General features: G+C 52.1%; 1 protein-coding gene across 6 annotated transcripts in view; it reads right to left on the bottom strand.

Moving 5' to 3' along the window:
• Positions 1–9936: 9936 nt before the first annotated feature.
• Positions 9937–24016, bottom strand: part of ndst1b (N-deacetylase/N-sulfotransferase (heparan glucosaminyl) 1b) — a 320572-nt gene continuing 306492 nt past the window's right edge. For all 6 annotated transcript variants that reach the window (XM_072512714.1, XM_072512712.1, XM_072512713.1 and 3 more), the window contains 2 exons: positions 22286–22388; positions 9937–13624 (listed from right to left, as the gene is read on the bottom strand). In XM_072512714.1, coding sequence (XP_072368815.1) covers positions 13505–13624; positions 22286–22388 — 223 coding nt within the window. In that variant the 3' untranslated portion in view covers positions 9937–13504. The remainder of the gene's footprint in view (positions 13625–22285; positions 22389–24016) is intronic.

Here is a 24016-nt window from a genome sequence, read left to right on the forward strand (position 1 = left end):
CCCCGTATCGCCCACCCCCACCTCCCCGTATCGCCCACCCCCACCTCCCCGTATCGCGTACCCCCACCTCCCCGTATCGCCTACCCCCCACCGCCCCGTATCGCCCACCCCCACCTCCCCGTATCGCCCACCCCCACCTCCCCGTATCGCCTACCCCCACCTCCCCGTATCGCCCACCCCCACCTCCCCGTATCGCCTACCCCCACCTCCCCGTATCGCCTACCCCCACCTCCCCGTATCGCCTACCCCCACCTCCCCGTATCGCCTACCCCCACCTCCTCGTATAGCCTACCCCCACCTCCCCGTATCGCCTAACCCCACCTCCCCGCATCGCCTAACCCCACCTCCCCGCATCGCCTACCCCCACCACCCCGTATCGCCCACCCCCACCTCCCCGTATCGCCTACCCCCACCTCCCCGTATCGCCTACTCCCACCTCCCCGTATCGCTTACCCCCACCTCCCCGTATCGCCTACCCCCACCTCCCCGTATTGCTTACCCCCACCTCCCCGTATCGCCCACCCCCACCTCCCCGTATCGCCCACCCCCACCTCCCCGTATCGCGTACCCCCACCTCCCCGTATCGCCTACCCCCACCGCCCCGTATCGCCCACCCCCACCTCCCCGTATCGCCCACCCCCACCTCCCCGTATCGCCTACCCCCACCTCCCCGTATCGCCCACCCCCACCTCCCCGTATCGCCTACCCCCACCTCCCCGTATCGCCTACCCCCACCTCCCCGTATCGCCTACCCCCACCTCCCCGTATCGCCTACCCCCACCTCCTCGTATAGCCTACCCCCACCTCCCCGTATCGCCTAACCCCACCTCCCCGCATCGCCTAACCCCACCTCCCCGCATCGCCTACCCCCACCACCCCGTATCGCCCACCCCCACCTCCCCGTATCGCCTACCCCCACCTCCCCGTATCGCCTACCCCCACCTCCCCGCATCGCCTACCCCCACCTCCCCGTATCGCTTACCCCCACCTCCCCGTATCGCCTAACCCCACCTCCCCGCATCGCCTACCCCCACCTCCCCGTATCGCCTACCCCCACCTCCCCGTATCGCCTACCCCCACCTCCCCGCATCGCCTACCCCCACCTCCCCGTATCGCTTACCCCCACCTCCCCGTATAGCCTACCCCCACCTCCCCGTATAGCCTACCCCCACCTCCTCGTATAGCCTACCCCCACCTCCCCGTATAGCCTACCCCCACCTCCCCGTATAGCCTACCCCCACCTCCTCGTATAGCCTACCCCCACCTCCCCGTATCGCCTAACCCCACCTCCCCGCATCGCCTAACCCCACCTCCCCGCATCGCCTAACCCCACCTCCCCGTATAGCCTACCCCCACCTCCTCGTATCGCCTGCCCCCACCTCCTCGTATAACCTACCACCACCTCCTCGTATAGCCTACCCCTCCCTCCTCGTATAGCCTACCCCCACCTCCTCGTATAGCCTGCCCCCACCTCCTCGTATAGCCTACCCCCCTCCTCGTATAGCCTACCCCCACCTCCTCGTATAGCCTACCCCCACCTCCTCGTATAGCCTACCCCCACCCCCTCGTATAGCCTACCCCCACCTCCTCATATCGCTTACTCCCACCTCCTCGTATCGCCTGCCACCACCTCCTCGTATAGCATGCCCCCCCCCTCCTCGTATAGCCTGCCCCCACCTCCTCGTATCGCCTGCCCCCACCTCCTCGTATAACCTACCACCACCTCCTCGTATAGCCTACCCCCCCCTCCTCGTATAGCCTACCCCCACCTCCTCGTATAGCTTACCCCCACCTCCTCGTATAGCCTACCCCCCTCCTCGTATAGCCTACCCCCACCCCCTCGTATAGCCTACCCCCACCTCCTCGTATAGCCTGCCCCCACCTCCTCGTATAGCCTACCCCCTCCTCGTATAGCCTACCCCCCACCTCCTCGTATCGCTTACCCCCACCTCCTCGTATAGCCTACCCCCCTCCTCGTATAGCCTACCCCCCACCTCCTCGTATCGCTTACCCCCACCTCCTCGTATAGCCTACCCCCACCTCCTCGTATAGCCTACCCCCACCTCCTCGTATAGCCTACCCCCACCCCCTCGTATAGCCTACCCCCACCTCCTCATATCGCTTACTCCCACCTCCTCGTATCGCCTGCCCCTACCCCCTCGTATAGCCTACCCCACCTCCTCGTATCGCCTGCCCCCACCTCCTCGTATAACCTACCACCACCTCCTCGTATAGCCTACCCCCCCTCCTCGTATAGCCTACCCCCACCTCCTCGTATAGCTTACTCCCACCTCCTCGTATAGCCTACCCCCCTCCTCGTATAGCCTACCCCCACCCCCTCGTATAGCCTACCCCCACCTCCTCGTATAGCCTGCCCCCACCTCCTCGTATAGCCTACCCCCCTCCTCGTATAGCCTACCCCCCACCTCCTCGTATCGCTTACCCCCACCTCCTCGTATAGCCTACCCCCCTCCTCGTATAGCCTACCCCCACCCCCTCGTATAGCCTACCCCCACCTCCTCGTATAGCCTGCCCCCACCTCCTCGTATAGCCTACCCCCCTCCTCGTATAGCCTACCCCCCACCTCCTCGTATCGCTTACCCCCACCTCCTCGTATAGCCTACCCCCACCTCCTCGTATAGCCTACACCCCTCCTCGTATAGCCTACCCCCACCCCCTCGTATAGCCTACCCCCACCTCCTCGTATAACCTACCTCCACCTCCTCGTATAGCCTACCCCCACCCCCTCGTATAGCCTACCCCCACCTCTTCGTATAGCCTGCCCCCACCTCCTCGTATAGCCTACCCCCCTCCTCGTATAACCTACCCCCACCTCCCCGTATCGCCCACCCCCACCTCCTCGTATAGCCTACCCCCACCTCCCCGTATCGCCTACCCCCACCTCCCCGTATAGCCTACCCCCACCTCCCCGTATTGCCTGCTTGTGGAGGTGCGGCCATCTTCCATGCTGTATACGTGCTGAAGCCAGTGGGCCCTGCTTTGCTGGATTAGCTCTAGGATGTTGGTCATGTTCTCCCGAGAAAGAACTGTTTCATTGATAATTCTGCCTTCCCATGCGATGAGGCAGATGAGTTGTAGCCAGCGGAGATGTTTATTATTGAGTTTTTATTTATTGATGGGTGTAAGTTGCCCAATCCTTGCTGCCTGTTACCTGCTGTTAAGTATTCAAGTAATACTATTGGGACTTCCGGTTGCGGCGATGCACTGCTAAGCCGCACGTTTCGGCAGCTCCCGTTCTAACGGACCTTTGGGCTCTTTTCGGGAGCCCCAATGGAAATCTTTTCAGACCAAACCCAGTGTGGGGTGACGAAGGAAGGTGCCCCCCCCGGGTGTGTATGGAAAGGACCAGTGGTAGTGGCCAGATTGCGAAGGATCCTCTGGAGCAGCAGCAGAGAAGAGAAGGAAGAAGCAAGATGGCGGCGGATGGAGCCCAGACGACACGGGGCCCGGACCAGCAGGAATTCCTCCGACGGTGTGTGGAGGAACTAAAGAAGGAGGTGCTGGCGCCGATGTTATTGGCAATCGATGGGCTGAGGGAAACACAAAAGGTCCAGGCGATAGAGCTCCGTGGAATGAAGGCAAAGGCAGCCGAAAATGAGGATGAGATACAGGGCCTGGTGGTAAAAACGGAGACGCATGAGGCGCTACATAAGAGATGTATCGAAAGGCTGGAAGCCCTGGAGAACAGCTCGAGGAAGAGGAACCTCCGGATTCTAGGTCTCCCCGAAGGAACGGAGGGAGCTGATGCTGGGGCTTATGTGAGCACGACACTCCATACGCTAATGGGAGCTGAGGCCCCATCGGGCCCCCTGGAGGTGGAAGGGGCTCACCGGGTCCTTGTGAGAAGACCAAAGGCGGGAGAACTACCAAGGGCGATAGTGGTGAGATTTCACCACTTCACGGATAGAGGGGCTGTTTTGAGCTGGGCCAAAAAGGTACGGAGTAGCAGATGGGAGAATGCGGTGATACGAGTGTATCGGGACTGGAGTGCGGAGGTGGCGAGAAGGAGGGCGAGCTTCAATCGGGCCAAGGCGGAGCTTCACAGGAAGAAAATAAAATTTGGGATGCTGCAGCCGGCGCGATTGTGGGTCACGCATCAGGGCAAGCACTACTACTTCGAAACGGCGGATGAGGCATGGACCTTCATCCAAGAAGAGAAACTGGACTAGAACTAAGAGACTGATGTTGGGGGGGAAACAACGAGGTTGTGGTACAGAAGTGTAAATTGGGGAATGGGAGGTGTATAGTATTGAAACGATAGATGGGGAATTTCTCTCCTCTAGATGGGGGGACACGGAGAAATGTGGGCGCCGGTGGAAAAAGGGACTGAGAGGGGGGATGGGGAATGAGGGAGCTGCGCCATAAGGGGCGGGGCCAATAGGAAAGCACGGGGTTTTTCCTGCGCTATAGAGATGATGGTGGGAAGATAGGCGCAGGAAGGAAGTGAGTTCCACACGCAGGGGGGTCAAAGAGAGAACGGGGGAAGCCGGGGTCAGTTAGCTGACTTTCGGAAGCATCACGGGGGGAGTAACCATGCTAGATGGGGATCTAGCGGGGGGGGGGGGGGTACACGACTAACTGGGTTGCTGCTGCTGGGAGCAAGGGGGAGCTGGCAAAAGAGGTGATCGGGACGGGAAGGCGCCGCCTGGGGATGGGTGGGTGCGCGGGACCTGGACGGGGGGCTGGCCTAGAATTGGGGATGGCTAGTCGGCCGGGGGGGGGGGGGGGGGGTTAGGGGCGGGGGGGGGGGCGGGTGGCCCCCCAATCCGGCTGATCACGTGGAATGTGAGAGGCCTGAATGGGCTGATTAAGAGGGCCCGGGTGTTCGCGCACTTAAAAAGACTGAAGGCGGACGTAGTCATGCTTCAGGAGACGCATCTGAAGGTGGCGGATCAGGTTAGGCTAAGGAACGGATGGGTGGGACAGGTGTTCCACTCAGGGCTGGACGCAAAAAATAGAGGGGTGGCGATACTGGTGGGGAAACGGGTGTCGTTCGAGGCTAGGAATATAGTGTTGGATAACGGGGGTAGATACGTGATGGTGAGTGGTAGATTGCAGGGAAAGGAGGTTGTGCTGGTAAATGTATATGCCCCGAACTGGGATGACGCGGGATTTATGAAGCGGATGCTGGGACGCATCCCGGACCTGGAGGTGGGAAGCCTGGTAATGGGGGGGGGACTTCAATACTGTGCTGGATCCAGGGCTAGACCGGTCTAGATCCAGGACCGGAAGAAGGCCGGCAGCGGCCAAGGTGCTTAGGGGGTTCATGGAACAAATGGGGGGAGTGGATCCGTGGAGATTTGCGAGGCCGTTGGCCAAAGAGTTCTCCTTTTTCTCCCATGTCCACAAGGTATATTCCCGAATAGATTTCTTTGTTCTGAGTAGGGCACTGATCTCGAAGGTGGCAGGAACGGAGTACTCGGCCATAGCCGTTTCAGACCATGCCCCGCACTGGGTGGATCTGGAATTAGGAGAGGAGAGGAGCAGCGCCCACTCTGGCGACTGGATGTGGGATTATTGGCGGATGTGGGGGTCTGTGGAAGGGTGCGGGGATGTATTGAGAGATACCTGGAGGTCCATGACGATGGCGAGGTCCAGGTGGGGGGTGGTATGGGAAGCACTGAAGGCGGTGGTTAGGGGAGAGTTGATCTCCATTAGAGCTCACAAGAGAAACAAGAGGGCAAAGAAAGGGAGAGATTAGTGGGGGAGATTTTGAGGGTGGATAAAAGATATGCGGAGGCCCCGGACGAAGGACTATATAGAGAGAGGCGAAGACTTCAGACGGAGTTTGACCTGCTGACCACAGGAAAGGCAGAGGCACAGTGGAGGAAGGCACAGGGATGAGATATGAGTATGGGGAAAAGGCGAGTCGGCTGCTGGCCCACCAACTTCGCAGAGGATAGCGGCGAGGGAGATTGGGGGAGTTAGGGATGAAACGGGAACTATGGAGCGGAGAGCAGGGAAGGTAAATGAGGTGTTTAAGACCTTTTATGAGAGGCTATATAAGTCCCAAACCCCGGAGGGAAAAGAGGGAATGCAACAGTTTCTGGACAAACTAAGGTTCCCGAGGGTGGAGGAGCAGGACAGGTCTGGGGGTGCCAATTGAGGTGGATGAGGTGACTAAAGGACTGGGGAACATGCAAGCAGGGAAGGCCTCGGGACAGACGGTTCCCAGTGGAATTCTACAGGAAATATGTGGACTTGTTGGACCCGCTGCTGGCGAGAACCTTTAACGAGGCCAGGAAGGGGGGGGATACTACCCCCGACAATGTCGGAGGCGACGATATCACTAATCCTGAAGCAGGATAAAGATCTGCTGCAATGCGGGTCATACAGGCTTATCTCACTCCTAAATGTAGAAGCCAGCTGCTGGCAAAAAGTGCTGGCGACGAGGATAGAGGATTGTGTCCCGGGGTGGTGCATGAAGACCAGACAGGGTTTGTAAAGGGGAGACAACTGAATGTCAACGTTCGACGGCTGCTGGGGGTGATAATGATGCCCCCAGCGGAGGGGAGGCAGAGATAGTGGTGGCGATGGATGCAGAGAAGGCATTCGATAGGGTAGAGTGGGAGTATTTATGGGAGGTGTTGAGGAGGTTTGGGTTCGGGGAGGGGTTTGTCAGATGGGTCAGACTCCTATATGGGGCCCCAGTGGCAAGTGTAGTCACAAACCGCAAAGGTCGGAGTATTTTCGGCTACACAGGGGAACAAGACAGGGGTGTCCCCTGTCCCCGTTACTGTTCGCGTTGGCAATTGAACCACTGGCCATAGCGTTGAGAGACTCTAAGAAATGGAGGGGGGTGGTTAGAGGAGGAGAGGAACATCGAGTGTCACTCGACGCAGATAACCTACTGCTGTATGTTGCGGACCCTGTAGAGGGGCTGACAGAGGTTATGCAGATATTGAGGGAGTTTGGAGATTTTTCGGGATACAGGCTAAATATGGGGAAGAGTGAGCTTTTAGTAATACACCCCGGGGACCAGGGAAGAGGAATAGACGCCCTGCCGTTAAGGAGAGTGGAAAGGAGCTTCCGATATTTGGGGATCCAGGTAGCTAGGAGCTGGGGAACTCTACACAGACTTAATCTGACGCGGCTGGTGGAGCAGATGGAGGAGGATTTCAAGAGGTGGGATATGCTGCCGCTCTGATTGGCGGGCAGAGTGCAGGTGATAAAAATGATGGTCCTCCCAAGGTTTCTTTTCGTGTTTCAATGTCTCCCCATTCTGATCACGAAAGCCTTTTTCAAGAAAATAGATAGGAGCATTATGAGTTTTGTGTGGGCAGGGAAGACCCCGAGGGGTAAGGAGGGGGGTTCCTGCAGCGCAGCAGGGACAGAGGGGGACTGGCGTTGCTGAGCCTGGACGACTACTACTGGGCCGCCAATGTGGCGATGGTTTGTAAGTGGATGAGGGAGGGAGAGGGGGCGGCGTGGAAGAGGCTGGAGATGGCGTCCTGTAAAGGAACGAGCCTAAAGGCGCTGGTGACGGCGCCGCTGCCATTCTCCCCGAAAAGGTATACCACAAACCCAGTGGAGGTGGCAACCTTAAGGATCTGGGGGCAGTGGAGGCGACACAGGGGGGTGACGGGTGCCTCGGTGTGGTCCCCGATCATGAATAACCACAGGTTTGTCCCAGGAAAGATGGACGGAGGGTTCCAGAGCTGGCAACGAGCAGGAATTAGGAAACTGAGAGATTTGTTTATAGACGGGACGTTGCGAGCCTGGGAGCGCTGGAGGAAAAGTATGAGTTGCCCCCGGGGAACAATTTCAGATACATGCAAGTGAGGGCGTTTACGAGGCAACAGGTGAGGGAATTTCCGCTGCTCCCGACACAAGGGATCCAAGAATGAGTGATCTCCGGGGTATGGGTCGGGGAGGGCAAAGTGTCCGAAATATATCAGGAGATGAGAGACGAGGGGGAGGCGATGGTAGAGGAGCTGAAGGGAAAATGGGAAGAAGAGCTGGGAGAGGAGATTGAGGAGGGTCTGTGGGCGGATGCCCTAAGCAGGGTAAACTCCTCGTCTTCGTGTGCCAGGCTTAGCCCGATTCAATTTAAGGTTCTACACAGAGCACTTATGATGGGAGCAAGACTGAGCAGGTTCTTCGGAATGGAGGACAAGTGCGGGAGGTGCTTGGGAAGCCCGGCGAACCACACACAGATGTTCTGGTCGTGTCCGGCACTGGATGAGTACTGGAGGGGAGTGGCAAGAGTGATTTCAAAGGTGGTGAAGGTCCGGTCAAGCCAGGCTGGAGGTTAGCGATATTTGGGGTAGCGGAAGAGCCGGGAGTGCAGGAGGCGAAAGAGGCCGATATTCTGGCCTTTGCGTCCCTGATAGCCCGGCGAAGGATCTGACTCATGTGGAAGGAAGCGAAACCCCCCCCGGGCGTGGAGGCCTGGATAAACGATATGGCAGGGTTCATAAAACTAGAACGAATGAAATTTGCGTTGAGAGAATCGGCTCAGGGGTTCTCCAGGCGGTGGCAACCGTTCCTTGACTATCTCGCGGAACATTAAGGGAAAATAGTTTGTCAGCAGCAGCAGCCTGGGGGGCGGGGGGGGGGGGGGGGGCGCGGCGGGGGCGGGAAGCACTATTTTTTGTTACTTTGTAAGTTCACTATATTATTTAAATAATATTATTTATCAGTTACTGTACTATTTTTATGTTGATTTGTAAAATGGAAAAATTCTGTTTGAATATTTTTAAAAAAAAGTAATACTATTGGCTGGCGAAATGTCACGTGATCCGCGGTGACATCAGCGGAAGGCGTTGCGCTGACTTTGGGGGGAGTTCACCATCTTACCCTGTTGAAGCAACATCTCTTCATAATCCCTGCACTATGTTTTTATGAACTTATAGCGTGAATAAAGCGTGGCACCGCTACTTCTTTTTCTCTCTGCGACTGGCAACAATTATGTAACATCTGCCCTTCCTTGCTGCAGGTGAAAGGAACAGAGTATTATAATAATAATCTTTATTGTCACAGGTAGGCTTATATTAACACTGCAATGAGGTTACTGTGAAAATCCGACGCCTGTTCGGGTCACAGAGCGAGAATTCAGAATGTCCAATTCACCCTAACAAGCACATCTTTCAGGACTTGTGGGAGGAAACCGGAGCACCCGGAGGAAACCCACGCAGACACGGGGGGGGGGGGGGGGGGGGGGGGGGGGGGGGGGGGGACGTGCAGACTCCGCACAGACAGTCACCCAAGCCGGGAATCGAAACCCCGGCAAAGGCACGGCCGCCAATGGTGGAACCATGAAAATAGCGGATGAGCAAGGGCCCGGAATTGGTGGAGCTCAGGGATCTCGGAGGGTCCTCGGAGTGCTCGCTCAGTAGTCCTGTGTCTGGTATCCTCCGAGTTGCTTGTGTCGGCGCCTGTCGAGGGGGGCTTGCTTGCTGGCAAGACCCTGGGGCTTCAATTTCATCACCGGAGACTCGGCTCCATAAAGTCCTGCGAGAAACGGGCCGGGTCAGCCCCCAGACCCCAAGGTGTGATAACGTGGAGACGGTAAAGATAACAACCTCAAAACACAAGGGACAATGTTTTCGACGTTATGTGTTTATCTACAATCCTTCCATTTTACAACTTGGATGTGACAGCCGGGAATGCAATACTGACAAATTTTACCAAAAAAAACATTTTTGTATATTTATATATAAATACACCTTTCAAGATGGGCGAGTGGCAGCACGAGTGAGGTAACACAAATTCCAGGTTCTTTGCACAATTTGACAAAACCAAACCACGACTATTTAAATTTATACAGTAGCCACTTGGTCAGTGCGCTTTGGAAATCCCATCTGGGGAAGTCCAGGACTCGAATAGTCAGGACCAGGCCTGGGGGATCTCAAAATGCACTCAGGAATTGTACAAGGGATACAGAAATCCCCCCCCCCCCCCCCCCCCCCCCCCCCCCCCCCCCCCCCACACACACACTTTTTACATCCCAGGGCCCCTGACCGTTAGTCCCGTAGGTTTTCAAGCTTCGATCTGGCACAAGCCAATGCAATTGCTTCCTGGATCTTTGTACTGCTCGACAGTGAGGATTAGTGTCCTGGACGGGGCGAACCACACAGCGACAGTGCGGTGAATAAGGTACCCGGCGAGCTGGGCATAGGTGCTCTTGCCAACTGCAGGTGAGGGGGGTCACGGTGCTGGCTTTGCTCGTCTTCTGGGGCCCGGGGGCACTGAGGGTCCACCCTCCAGAACCTCCCCGGGGAACATAAAAACTTGCACTGTCCGTCTTGCCCGGTGGTCCGCTATGGCTTTCGACTGAGTGAATATTGAGTGAATTAAAATTGTATAGGGTGGGCGGGTTACTCAAACAGAACTCAAATCGAGGCATGTTTGGAGCACTGGAAATACGAGATAGGGCCTGTAGGGCGGCAAACACAAAATTGTAAACTGGACTCTCAGAGATCCATTGGGTTTATCCTCATCGCATATCATGGCTGGCAGTGGGCATGGTGGGGGTGAGGGGATCACTTGCAACCCCAGCTCAGCTGCTTGTTGGTTTAACAGGCAGAGAGAGAGACGGCTCGCAGCCCCAACGGTTCCCCCTCCTGGCTGCGAGGGAAACCACAACACAGTCACCGAGCGAACAAAATGGAAACTGCCCCCCCCCCCACAAACAGGAGTCCAAGGCAAGGCAGACTAGAGTCAACCATGGCATTAAATTAAATGGCCAAGAAGTGTTCTGTTTCATGTAAATATACAGTCTAAACTCCAGGTACAGTCTCAGATTCCAATTGTTAACTCTTACAGTTGGTGAGTAAATTACAAGGTATTTAAATTTACAGATTTAAACACTTTAATTAATAAATTACCGCGATGATGGTTTTGCAAAAAGTTCAGACGGAATGTAAACTTCACATTTCACGTAATGCTCAATGCTGGGAAGTTTGTAACGCACACCATTAAAACAGAGATCCACTCGCAGGCGAGGGGTGAGCTGATGAGGTCTGTCTCGCTTTCTCAGATGCATTTGACCTTTAATCAGGGGGATATTGGGGGGGGGGGGGGGCTGAGGGGAGGGCAGGGAAAACCATTTATTGCCAAGAAGAGACTGAACGTTTCGATCCGAAACAACGGTTTCAAATAATTAAAACGGGAAACTCTGGGGGAAATAGATCCATTTCAGAAGCAGCTTCTTATACTGTCAGGTAGTTTTGGCTGCTACAGAACTCCATCTTGCAAATTCTACCGCAGCCACCTCCATTACTTGCTCCCCAAATAGCTGCAATCCCCGCGAACCACTTGGGTTTTTTCCTAGAATTTACAGTGCAGAAGGAGGCCATTCGGCCCATCCAGTCTGCACCGGCTCTTTGAAAGAGCACCCTACCCAAGCCCACACCTCCACCCTATCCCCATAACCCAGTATCCCACCCAACACTAAGGGCAATTTAGCATGACCAATCTACCTAACCTGCACATCTTTGGACTGTGGGAGGAAACCGGAGCACCCGGAGGAAACCCACGCACACACGGGGAGAACGTGCAGACTCCGCACAGACAGTGACCCAAGCCGGGAATCGAACCTGGGACCCTGGCGCTGTGAAGCAATTGTGCTAACCACTACTACCGTGCTGCCCAAACTTCTGCTGGGAAAAGTTACAGATGTTTTGACAGGGTAAAGCTTAGTAATCATTTGCGGAACCCTCGCCTCTCAATCCTCCATCCAACACGAGGTAACCTCGCAACCCCAAGAGTGGGTCAACCCACTTGCCATCATTTTATTCTCATTCTGAGGGCACTGTTGTATCCACCACCAAGGGCTGTCTGCCGGCCATCGATAATGGAAGTTCCTTCACAAGAGGAAATAGAGCTGGTTCACCTCCTGACCCATGTCAGCCAAAGACACTGAAGGCCTCCTCATCCAAGGTCAAAGGTGAAACACTCAACCTTGGCCACGTAACACCTCCCCACCTGAGTCTATTTGGTCCCAATTTAGAAGACTCTAGATCGAATGTTCTGCAGGGCTTCATCCGGCTCCTTACCCTAGTTTAGAATAATCGAAAAGTTGTATAAAATGGACGGCTCACCCACATTGCGTGCAACTTTCCGCACGTTTTCGTGAAGATTTAGATTCCCGGTTATGCTTTCTCCCTGCGCAATGGCTCAAATGCACTTGGGTTTGAATGAGATGAAGTTTTAACAAAAAAGACGATGAAGTATTTCAAACCCCAAACCACAAAGAGGTTGAACCAACCCCATTGCGATGCTGCGCTCGGAACACCCAGCGAGAAGCCGGTGAGATAGCGAAAGGCGACATTTGTTTCTTTTCTGCAGGGGCGCAGAACCGTTTGAACGTGGCGTTGTCACATTCAATGCACCGCACGCCATTCACCAGCGCACTTCAAATCTGGAGAACCGGATTACATTCGGGGCAACTGGAGAGCAGAGGTGCCCCGTGGCTACCTTTCCCAACACCTTCCTGTCAACCAATTTGTGTGGGAAATCAATGACACCGCAATATAAACTTTAATCCTGAAGGGAGGAGCTGGAATTCCGCTACCTTAGACTTCAGCTGCAAAAGTGGTACAATGAGATTGAGGAAACAGTGGTCATATTGAATTAAATAAAAAAAGTGATCCTGGTTCGTCTGCACACAAATGACCGTCTTATTAGCTGGCCTTTGACAGAGGGGACAGGATTTTACAGCCCTTCCCGCTGGAGGGAGTTTCAGATCCCGGCCAAGTCAGTGGATTTTGGATGCCTCGATCCGTTTTATGATCCGACCCTCGCCGCAAGGGGGCCGTACAACTCTGCCCAAGGAGCCGTGAGTAGAGTTCACCTGGCTGCCAGCCTTGCCCAGCAGCGCACTGTCGTGCAGAGTCTGAGAGACGTAAAGAACTGTTTCCCGAAGAAAAGCTGGTAAACTCCTCAATACAGTTAAGCTCCTCAGGGAAGCAGTCAAATGCAATGCTCTTAAGGCGGCAACTTTTCTTAACAGATTGTTGCCTGCAAGGAGTCCTTGCCAGGTCCTCTCTTCCAACACACTCTTCATTGTGACAGTTCTGAGGAAGAGTTCAACTCTGAAGGCCAGGGAGATCAGCGAGGGACGTCAGCTGAAACAGAATAATGGTTCTACGCAGCAACACTTCAGGAGGAGTGAACGCAATTCTAAACTGAACTCTAGCCATGCCTTGAGGAACCAATTATTGCTTATTGGCTTCACTCCCTTCTGGTCCTCCTGGAGAAGCTACCGCTGGAGAGATGAAAATATACAATGATCTTCACAATCATCCACAGCCAGCACTTGAATAATAAGCACAGACCTCCCCACAGGACGAACATACCAACGGCAGCCTTGAATGCTTCAATCGTCCCTGGGGAGCCAATCAGCACTGAGAAGGACCAGGAATCGACCAGGCTGCTGACAAATGAATGATGATGAGACGGGAATGGCGGCTTGATCTCCCAGGAGGGCTGTTTGAAGCTTTATTGCACGAGTTCACCCTTTTGTTGCATGTCGGGGCAGCTACCTGTTGTTCTGGAGCTCTTGCCTCAGCCACGTGGGCAGGGTCTGTCCGAGTTTATACAGGAGCTTCGAAAGCTCTATGTTGGAATCCCGATAGTATTCTCTCAAAAAAACTCTCGACTGTGGAAGGGAAAAGAAAGCACCATGACTGTTAGCATCATAAAGACTTGGAAATGCGACTGAATAAAACATTGAATGAATGGAAGCCACAGGTGAACTTGGCAATGTGGCTGCCTCTCACACAAGGGAATGGCAAACGCAAACAATCCTATTGAAGTGACTAGATTGTGTGCCAGCTCAGCCAATAACTGACAAAGAGAACTTGCATAAGTTCCAGTAAAGGCCGATGCCGTGTCTCCAACTCAATCTTCCTTTCCCTTACTCTCGTTAAAGCTGTAACATCTACGAGGGTAAGCATTCATTTACTGTATGTGGACCTGGATGGGTGGACGTTGTTGGGTTAGTTGGCACACGTGGTTGGCACCGCGGGCGTCACGCCTGTGCCCCATGGTGCCGGAGCCCGGGACTAGCACGTGCAATTTCCAGCAGGAATCACGGAATACGATCAGGGAAGGGAAGCCTGGTAATACTCCATCGTCCAGGATATGGTGTGGTCAATTATTTAGCTCCCAGTTGATAATCCACCTCAGCACCGAATAGAAAGCATCATCCCCGGCTGAACAAAGGGGTGACAGAGAGTGTCAAATCCGCAAAGATTTGTGACAGGTCAGAAGATTGAGAAGCAGTGACATAAGAACATAAGAACTAGGAGCAGGAGTAGGCCATCTGGCCCCTCGAGCCTGCTCCGCCATTCAATGAGATCATGGCTGATCTTTTGTGGACCCAGCTCCACTTTCCGGCCCGAACACCATAACCCTTAATCACTTTATTCGTCAAAAAACTATCTCTCTTTATCTTAAAAACATTTAATGAAGGAGCCTCTACTGCTTCACTGGGCAAGGAATTCCATAGATTCACAACCCTTTGGGTGAAGAAGTTCCTCCTAAACTCAGTCCTAAATCTACTTCCCCTTATTTTGAGGCTATGACCCCTCGTTCTGCTTTCACCCGCCAGTGGAAACAACCTGCCCTCATCTATCCTATCTATTCCCTTCATAATTTTATATGTTGCTATAAGATCCCCCCTCATCCTTCTGAATTCCAACGAGTACAGTCCCAGTCTCCTCAACCTCCTCTAATAATCCAACCCCTTCAGCTCTGGGATTAACCTAGTGAATCTCTTCTGCACACCCTCCAGCGCCAGTACGTCCTTTCTCAAGTAAGGAGACCAAAACTGAACACAATACTCCAGGTGTGGCCTCACTAACACCTTATACAATTGCAGCATAACCTCCCTAGTCTTAAACTCCATCCCTCTAGCAATGAAGGACAAAACTCCATTTGCCTTCTTAATCACCTGTTGCACCTGTAAACCAACTTTTTGCGACTCATGCACTAGCACACCCAGGTCTCTCTGCACAGCAGCATGTTTTAATATTTTATCATTTAAATAACGATTCCTTTTGCTGTTATTCCTACCAAAATGGATAACCTCACATTTGTCAACATTGTATTACACGAATGACTAAAGAGGGATAAAGTAAGGGTAAACACGTGGCGCAGTGGTTAGCACTGGGACTACGGCGCTGAGGACCCGGGTTCGATCCCGGCCCTGGGTCACTGTCCGTGTGGAGTTTGCACATTCTCCCCGTGTCTGCGTGGGTTTCGCCCCCACACCCCAAAGATGTGCAGGTTGGGTGGGTTGGCCACGCTAAATTGCCCCTTAATTGGAAAAGAAAAATAATTGGGTACTCTAAATTTACAAAAACAAAAAGAGGGATAAAGTTGAGTAAGCTAGCTGGTAATACAAAAAACAAATTGTTCGAGTTTCTCCGAGTAATTACATAGGAAAAGAGTGACCAAAGGGGGTGTTGATCCTCCGGAGAGTGAATCCGGGGAACATATAACGGAAAAATAAGAAATGGCAGAAGTGCTGTGTGTGTCTGTCTTCAATGTAGAAGACTTAGAATACTTGCCAAAGATACTTGAAAATCAAAAGGTGAACACGAGGGAGAAACTTAGTCACTGGGGAAAAGGTGCTGGGAAAACTATTCTTCCGAAAAGCTGCCAAGTCCCCAGGAGCACATGGCCTGTATCCTCAGGTCTGAAAAGAAGTGGATGCAGAGATAGTGGATGCATTGGTTATTCCAATTCCATTTCTCTTCCCGCACCTGGTGATGTACTAAAGCAGACTTCTGTCTGTCGCCAGGGGCTTGTAGCCTGAGGGGCTCCACTCCACATCAAGTGTGGCTGACCAGGAGTCTCTCCCGCTCTTACCGCCAGCCATTGGCATGTTTGGAAGGAGTTGCAGGTTGACACAGGTTGTGTTATGAACGCACCTTTGCATTGGTTCTAATCTTCTTGAAGGGTCCCAGTGGATTATAAAATAACAAGTACGAAACCGGAGACAGAACGCAGGAAACTACAGAGGCCATTTAGCCTAACATATGTCATTAAGTAATTGCTGGAATCTATTATTTAGACGATTACAGCACGAAACTTCGAAAATCACTATGCGATCAGGCAATCATGGTTTTATGGAAGGAACATCATTTATTAGTGTTGTGTTATGCTGCTTCGTGTAACATAAGATGCTTCCTTGATGTTTGCTTTGACAAAGGAAGCTCCAGACTATGAAATGAGTTCAACGTGTTTATTGAACTATTAACACAGTTCTTAAATGAGTTCGATTCTCTGCTAATCTAGCTGCAGTAACTCAGTCGATCTTTACCAGCCTGCTCTAAGCCACGTGCTGGGTGTGATATTGATCAACCCTGTCTAACTCTCTAGATGTCTGTCTGTGGAAAGAGGCAGACCAGGTGTGCCCTGTCCTTTTATGTGGGTTGTGAAGTGCCCCCTTGTGGTAATGCCACCTCTCGGTGTCCTGATTGCCCATTGGTTGTACCCTGTTGTAATGACCCATTGGCTGTATGTCTGCATGTCATGACATCTCTGGTGCTCCCTCTAGTGGTTACTTAGTTGTAGTGTATTTACATTAACCCCTTGTGTATATACAGTGATGCATATCACTACAATTAGAACTTATTTATTATATTATATTTTCTAATTTAAATATAAGCTTTTAGAACTTATTTATTAGAGTTTTGAGGAAATAGCAAGCAATGTGGATGAAGGGAAACCTGTAGATGTGGTGTGCTTGGATTTCCAAAAGGCCTTTGGTAAGCACGGTAGCACAAGTGGCTAGTACTGTGGCTTCACAGCGCCAGGGTCCCAGGTTCGATTCCCCGCTGGGTCACTGTCTGTGCGGAGTCTGCACGTTCTCCCCGTGTGTGCGTGGGTTTCCTCCGGGTGCTCCGGTTTCTTCCCACAGTCCAAAGACAAGCAGGTTAGGTGGATTGGCCATGATAAATTGCCCTTAGTGACCAAAAAGGTTAAGAGGAGTTATTGGATTACGGGGATAGGGTGGAAGTGAGGGCTTAAGTGGGTCGGTGCAGACTCGATTGGCCGAATGGCCTCCGTCTGCACTGTATGTTCCATGTTCTATGTAAGGTATCACATCAAAGGTTGCTGCACAAAGCAGGAGAACGTGATGTAGGGGTTATCATATTAGCATAGATAAAGGATTGGTTATCTAACAGGAAGCAGAGAGTAGGGATAAAGAGGTGTTTGGCAAGCCATAAATCGTTGAATGCCACAGGGGTCACTCTGGGGCCTCAACTATTTACAATCTACATCAATGGTTTGGATGAACGTATGGGTAGCTAAATTTACCGATGATGCCAAGATAGTTTGGAAAGTAACTTGTCAGGAGGAAATGGACAGTCTACAAGGGGACAGAGACAGGTTCAATGAGTGGGCAAAAGTTTGGCAGATAAAGTGAGGAAATGTGAAGTTGTTCACTTTGAGCAGGAAGAATGGAAAGGCAGATTACTAGTTAAATGGGGAAAGATTGCAGAACTCAGTGGTACAGAGAGATCTGGGTATCCTGGTACATGAATCATAGAGCCCCACCCTCACTTTGGTAGATCAAATCAGGGCAGGACCTACTCAGTTAATGGAAGAGAGTTGGGGAGAGTTACAGAACAAAGAGATGTAGGGGTACAGGTTCATATCTCCTTGAAGGTGGGGTCACAGGTGGACAGGGTGGTGAAGAAGGCTAACAATGACTAGGTTTTATTGGTCAGAATATGGAATACAGGAGTTGGGACGTCTTGTTGAAGTTGTACAAGACATTAGGAAGACCACACGTGGAATACTCTATCCAGTTCTGGTCACCCTATTATAGGAAGGATATTGTTAAACTAGAAAGAGTGCAGAAGAGATTTACCAGGATGCTACCAGGACTTGATGGTCTGAGCTAGAAGGAGAGGCTGGATAGACTGGGACTTTTTTCCCTGGAGCGTAGGAGGCTTAGGGGTGATCTTATAGAGGTCTATAAAATAATGAGGGGCATAGATAAGGTAGATAGTCAACATCTTTTCCCAAAGGTAGAGGAGTCTCGAACTAGAGGGCAGAGGTTTAAGGTGAGGGGAGAGATACCAAAGAGACCAGAGGGGAAATTTCTTCACACCGAGGGTGGTGAGCATCTGGAACGGGCTGCCAGAGGCAGTGGTTAGGGCCGGTTAAATTTTGTCCTTTAAAAAGCAGTTACCTGGCAGGGTGGGTATAGGGGGACATGGGCCAAATGTGGGCAATTGGGACTAGCTTCGTGATAGAAACTGGGCGGCGTGGACAAGCTGGGCCGAAGGGCCTGTTTCCATGCTGTAAACATCTATGACTCAGGGTGAAAAAGCTTTTCCTTAAATCCCCTCTAAGTCTTCTCCTGTCCGTTACCTTAAATCTATGCCCCTTGGTTATTTGCCCCTCTACTAAGAGGAAAAGTTCCTTCCCATCTATCTTGTGTCCCTCATAATTTTGTACACCTCGATCAGGTCCCCCCCCTCAGCCGTCTCTGCTCCAAGGAAAACAACCCCAGCCTAACCGGCCTCTCTTCATGGCTCAAACGCTCCAGCCCAGGCAGCATCCTGGTGAATCGCCTGTGCACCCTCTCTGGCACAATCACATCCTTCCTATAGTGTGCTGACCAGAACTGCACAGAGATGTGGCCTAACAAAGGCTTTACACCGCTCCATCATAACCTTCCAGCATTTATATTCTCTGCCTTGGCGAATAAAGGCCACGAATCCCAAAAGGTTAGTCTGCAGGTACAGCAAGTGATGAGGAAAGCAAGTGGAAGATTGGTGTTTATTGCAAGGAGAATGGAATAGAGAAGTAGGGAAGGTTTAATGCAACTGTACAGGGCCTTAGTGAGACCACACCTGGAGTACAGTGAAGATTTGGTTTCCTTATGTGGAATAGGCATTAGAAGCAGTTCAGAGAAGGTTCACCGGGCTCATTCCTGGGATGAGGAGCTAATTTTATGAGGAAAAGTTGGACAGGTTCGGCCGATACGCACAGGAGTTTAGAAGAATGGGAGGTGACCTCACTCAAACGTCTAGGATCTCAAGGGGATTTGACAGGGTAGATACCAGGAAGATGTTTCCATTTATAAAAGCAAATTACTGCAGATGCTGGAATCTGAAACCAAAGAGAAAATGCTGGAAAATCTCAGGAGGTCTGGCAGCATCTGTAGGGAGAGAAACGAGCTAACGTTTTGAGTCCAGGTGACCCTTTGTCAAAGCAGATGTTTCCATTTGTTGGGGAGACTACAGCCAGGGGACACCGTTTAAGAATACGGGGTCTCCTGTTTGAAGCCGAGATGAGGAGAATATTTTTCTTTCAGAGGGTCATTACTCTGGAACAAAGAACAACAAAGAACAAAGAAATGTACAGCACAGGAACAGGCCCTTCGGCCCTCCAAGCCCGTGCCGACCATGCTGCCCGACTAAACTACAATCTTCTACACTTCCTGGGTCCGTATCCCTCTATTCCCATCCTATTCATGTATTTGTCAAGATGCCCCTTAAATGTCACTATCGTCCCTGCTTCCACTACCTCCTCCGGTAGCGAGTTCCAGGCACCCACTACCCTCTGCGTAAAAAACTTGCCTCGTACATCTACTCTAAACCTTGCCCCTCTCACCTTAAACCTATGCCCCCCTAGTAATTGACCCCTCTACCCTGGGGAAAAGCCTCTGACTATCCACTCTGTCTATGCCCCTCATAATTTTGTAGACCTCTATCAGGTCGCCCCTCAACCTCCTTCGTTCCAGTGAGAACAAATCGAGTTTATTCAACCGCTCCTCATAGCTAATGCCCTCCGAAAGAGATAATGCCGGAAAATCTCAGCAAGTCTGGCAGCATCTGTAGGGCGAGAAACGAGCTAACGTTTCGAGACTGATGACCCTTTGTCAAAGCCTCTTAGTCATTACTCTGGAATTCTGTTCCCCAGAGAGTAGTGGAGAAGACAGGAGAATCCAGGGAGGCAGACAGCACCACAACCAGGCCAGCCATGATCTTACTGAATGGCACAGCAGGCTGAAAGGGCCGAGTGGCCTGCTCCCAGGTTCCCGTTCCAGGGACCTAGCTGTGGAAGGTAAGGAGAGGTTGGCAGATCAAGTTCGAAATCCTCCTCTCAGGCAGGTAAGAGTGGTGCTGCAGGAAGTGGTTGCCTGTCCAGGTGCCGTTAAAATATGGTGCCCCGACCGTTGACCACCATGAGGTAATGGCAGGATTGGCGACCCGGCACAATTGGCTGGGTCCCTTCACTGGGCATAGTTCATTGGCTGGCTGCCGTGTGATTATGAATAGCACATCACAAGTACAGATCTAGAAACCGGATGATGCCTCATGGGTTCAGCTTATGCTGCACTTTTTAAAATTCATTTACGGGATATGGTGTCGCCGGTTAGGCCGGCATTCATTGCCCGGCCCTTGAGAAGGTGGTGGTGAGCCGCCTTCCTGAGCCAAGGCAGTCCATGTGGTGTAGGTACACCCGTAGTGCTGGGAGGGCATTCCAGGATTTTGACCCAACGACTGAAGGAACGGCCGATATATTTCCAAGTCAGTGACTTGGAGGGGAACCTCCTAGTGGTGGCGTTCCCAGGTATCTGCTGCTCTTGTCCTTCTAGTTGAGAGGTCGTGGGTTTGGAAGGTGCTGCCTATTGAGCCTTGGTGAGTTACCGCAGTGCAACCTGTAGATGGTGCACACGGCTGCGACTGTGCGTCGGTGGTGGAGGGAGTGAATGTTTGTGGAAGGGGTGCCAAATCAAGCGGGGCTGCTTTGCCCTGGATGGTGTCGAGCTTCTTGAGTGCTGTTGGAGCTGCACTCATCCAGGCAAGTGGAGAGTATTCCATTGCACTCCTGACTTGTGCCTTGTCGACGATGGACAGGCTTTAGAGAGTCAGCTGTACATGGGGATCGGTTAGCTCAATGACTGGACGGCTGGTTCGTGATGCAGAGCGACGCCAACATTGCAAGTTCAATTCCTGTACCGGCTGACGATATTCATGAAGGCCGCGCCTTCTCAACTTTGCCCCTCACCCAAGATGTGGGGACCCTCAGGTTGAAATGAAATGAAAATAAAAATCGCTTATTGTCACAAGTAGGCTTCAAATGAAGTTCCTGTGAAAAGCCCCTAGTCGCCACATTCCGGCGCCTGTTCGGGGAGGCTGGTACGGGAATTGAACCCTGCTGCTGGCCTGCCTTGGTCTGCTTTCAAAGCCAGCGATTTAGCCCTGTGTTAAACAGCCCCTGTTAAATCACCGCCAGACAGTTCTCAAAGGAAAGAGCAGCCTATGGTCCTCTGGGACTGTGGCAATATTTACAAGAGTTATTCACCGCCGGATTCCTAGCCTCTAATTTGCTCTTGTAGCCACAATTTTTATACGGCTAGTCGAGTTCAGTTTCTGGCCAATGGTAACCCTCAGGATTTTGGCAGTGGGGGAATTCAGTGATGGTAATGCCACTAAATGTCAAAGGGCGATGGTTAGATTAAACCTTGTTGGAGATGATTATTGCTGGGACTTGTGTGGCTTGAATATAACTTCCCACTCGTCAGCCCAAGCCTGGATACTGTCCAGCTCTTGCTGCATTTGGACATGGACTGCTTCAGTTCCTGAGGATTTGTGAATGGTGCTGAACATTGTGCAGCCATCAGCGAACAGCCCCACTTCTGACCTTATGTTGGAAGTAAGAACATTGATGGAGCAGCTGAAGATGGTTGGGCCTAGGACACTCCCCTGAGCAACTCCTGCAGGGATGTCCTGGAACTGAGATGATTGACCTCCAACAACCGCAACCATTTGTGCCAACAAGCGGAGTGTTTCCTCTTCTTGGTAGCACTGTTGATGACCCCTTCCATCACCTTGCTGATGATGCAGAGTAGACTGATAGGGCGGTAATTGGCTGGGTTGGATTTGTCCTGTTTTTGGTGTACAGGACACACCCGGGCAATTTTCCACAGTGCTGGGTAGATGCTAGTGTTGTAGCTGTACTGGAACAGCTTGGCTAGGGGTACGGCAAGTTCTGAAGATCAAGTCTTCAGTACTATTGCTGGGATATTTTCAGGGTCCAAAGCCTTAGCAGTATCCAGTGCCTTCAGCCATTTCTTGATATCACGTGGAGTGAATCGTATTGGCTGAAGACTGGCACCTGTGGTGCTGAACTCTGGAGGAGGCCGAGATGAATCATCCATCGGCACTTCTGGCTGAAGATTATTGCAAATGCTTCAGCCGTGTCCTTTGCACTGATGTGCTGGGCTCCTCCTCGTTTTATTTGGGCTTTGATATAAGTCAGTAAATTGGGGACATTGAGTACGTACGTCTGCGTCCATTTCTGGGTATCTCCGGCCTTTGCTTTTCCCCAGGCACTTTGCTTTGTTGCCGTCCAACAGCTGACACCAGAAACCTTTCTTCGGATCGAATCTGAAATTCAGAAAATAATGTGCATCAGTGACGTGCCAAGATATGGACTGTTTTCCCCAACATTCGTTCGGAGGTACATGGACATTGGTCCCTAGGCTGGCCTGTCGAGTCCTTCCCCAGTTTCCCTGTCGACTGAATGGCCTGCTAGGCCACTCGAGGGCAGTGAATGGGTGAGGGCGGCAGGTGTTGTGCAGACGTGAATGAACCAAACAGGTTTTTACGGCAATTTGACAGCGTCACGGTCATTATTGTTACGGAGACCAAGGTACTTCCAGATATCTTTTTAAACAATTCAAATGCTGAAACTCCCAGAGTGTGATTTGAACATTCCCCTGGATTATTAGTCCAGTAATATAATTACAAACACTCCCATATCAAACCCTGCTGCAGAATCACAGAAAGGTTACAGCACAGGGGGCCATTCAGCCCATCTCGTCTGTGCCAGCCCAAGAACACCCAGGTGCCCTTTCTTCTATTTAACATTTGTTTAGAGTACCCCAAATCATTTTTTTTCCAATTAAGGGGCATTTAGCATGGCCAGTCCACCTACCCTGCACAGCTTTGTGTTGTGGGGGCCGAAACCCACGCAGACACGGGGAGAATGTGCAAACTCGACATGGACAGTGACCCAGAGCCGGGATCGAACCAGGGTCCTCGGCGCCGTGAGGCAGCAGTGCTAACCACTGCGTCACCGTGCCCTTTCTAATCTGTCGCGAGAAGACGACACAGTGGAGCGCTCACTTATTTTTTTACATATAAATTTAGAGTGCCCAATTCATTTTTCTCCAATTAAGGGGCAATTTAGCATGGCCAATCCACCTACCCTGCACATCTTTGGGTTGTGGGGGTGAAACCCACGCAGACACGGGGAGAATGTGCAAACTCCACACGGACAGTGACCCAGAGCCGGGATCGAACCTGGGACCTCGGCGCCGCAGTCCCAGTGCTAACCACTGCGCCACATGCCGCCCTTTCCTGAATGAGCCTTTCCCACCCCTGCCAGGCAATATCAGCTGCGGTTGCTCAAAGTCCCAGCAGTGTCACAGCAGGAAGGTCTGCCGGAGGAGGGGAGTCTGTCACCCTGGGCTTCCGCCACCCCTGCCCCACCCCATTCCAGAGCATTCTATCACTACTATCCCAGTCCTGTTACCATGGTTACATGCGTTACTGAGGGTCACGTTGCACCTCCCTCCAGTCCTGTCAGCAGAGTGGGAACATCTCCAAGCAGATTCTCACCGATATGAGTTTTCAATTACAGATGCAGAATGCAAGCTGACAAATATTTGCTGCGATTCGGGGACCTGTTTCCATTGAATTGCGCTTTGAAAATCTGACCTATTTGCTCACGTAGACATAGAACATAGAACATTACAGACACATCATTCCTGAAATCCCAGGGAACAGCCTGTTTCATTTGGTGCGAGTGCACTTGTGGACAACATGAAGGCAGACCAAAAGGGGGAGGTGTTGTTCAGTATATACTTGATCATGATTATGCGAGGACTGCTTTATAATTGATCACAGCTCGCTCACACACACACAAACACACAGAGGGCCTTCAACGTGGCAAAATGAAGGAGTTGTTTCTCAAGGTCAATGAGAATGGCGTGGGGAGAGATTCACTGTTC

This window comes from Scyliorhinus torazame, chromosome 7 (assembly GCF_047496885.1).
Source record: "Scyliorhinus torazame isolate Kashiwa2021f chromosome 7, sScyTor2.1, whole genome shotgun sequence".
NCBI lineage: Eukaryota > Metazoa > Chordata > Chondrichthyes > Carcharhiniformes > Scyliorhinidae > Scyliorhinus > Scyliorhinus torazame.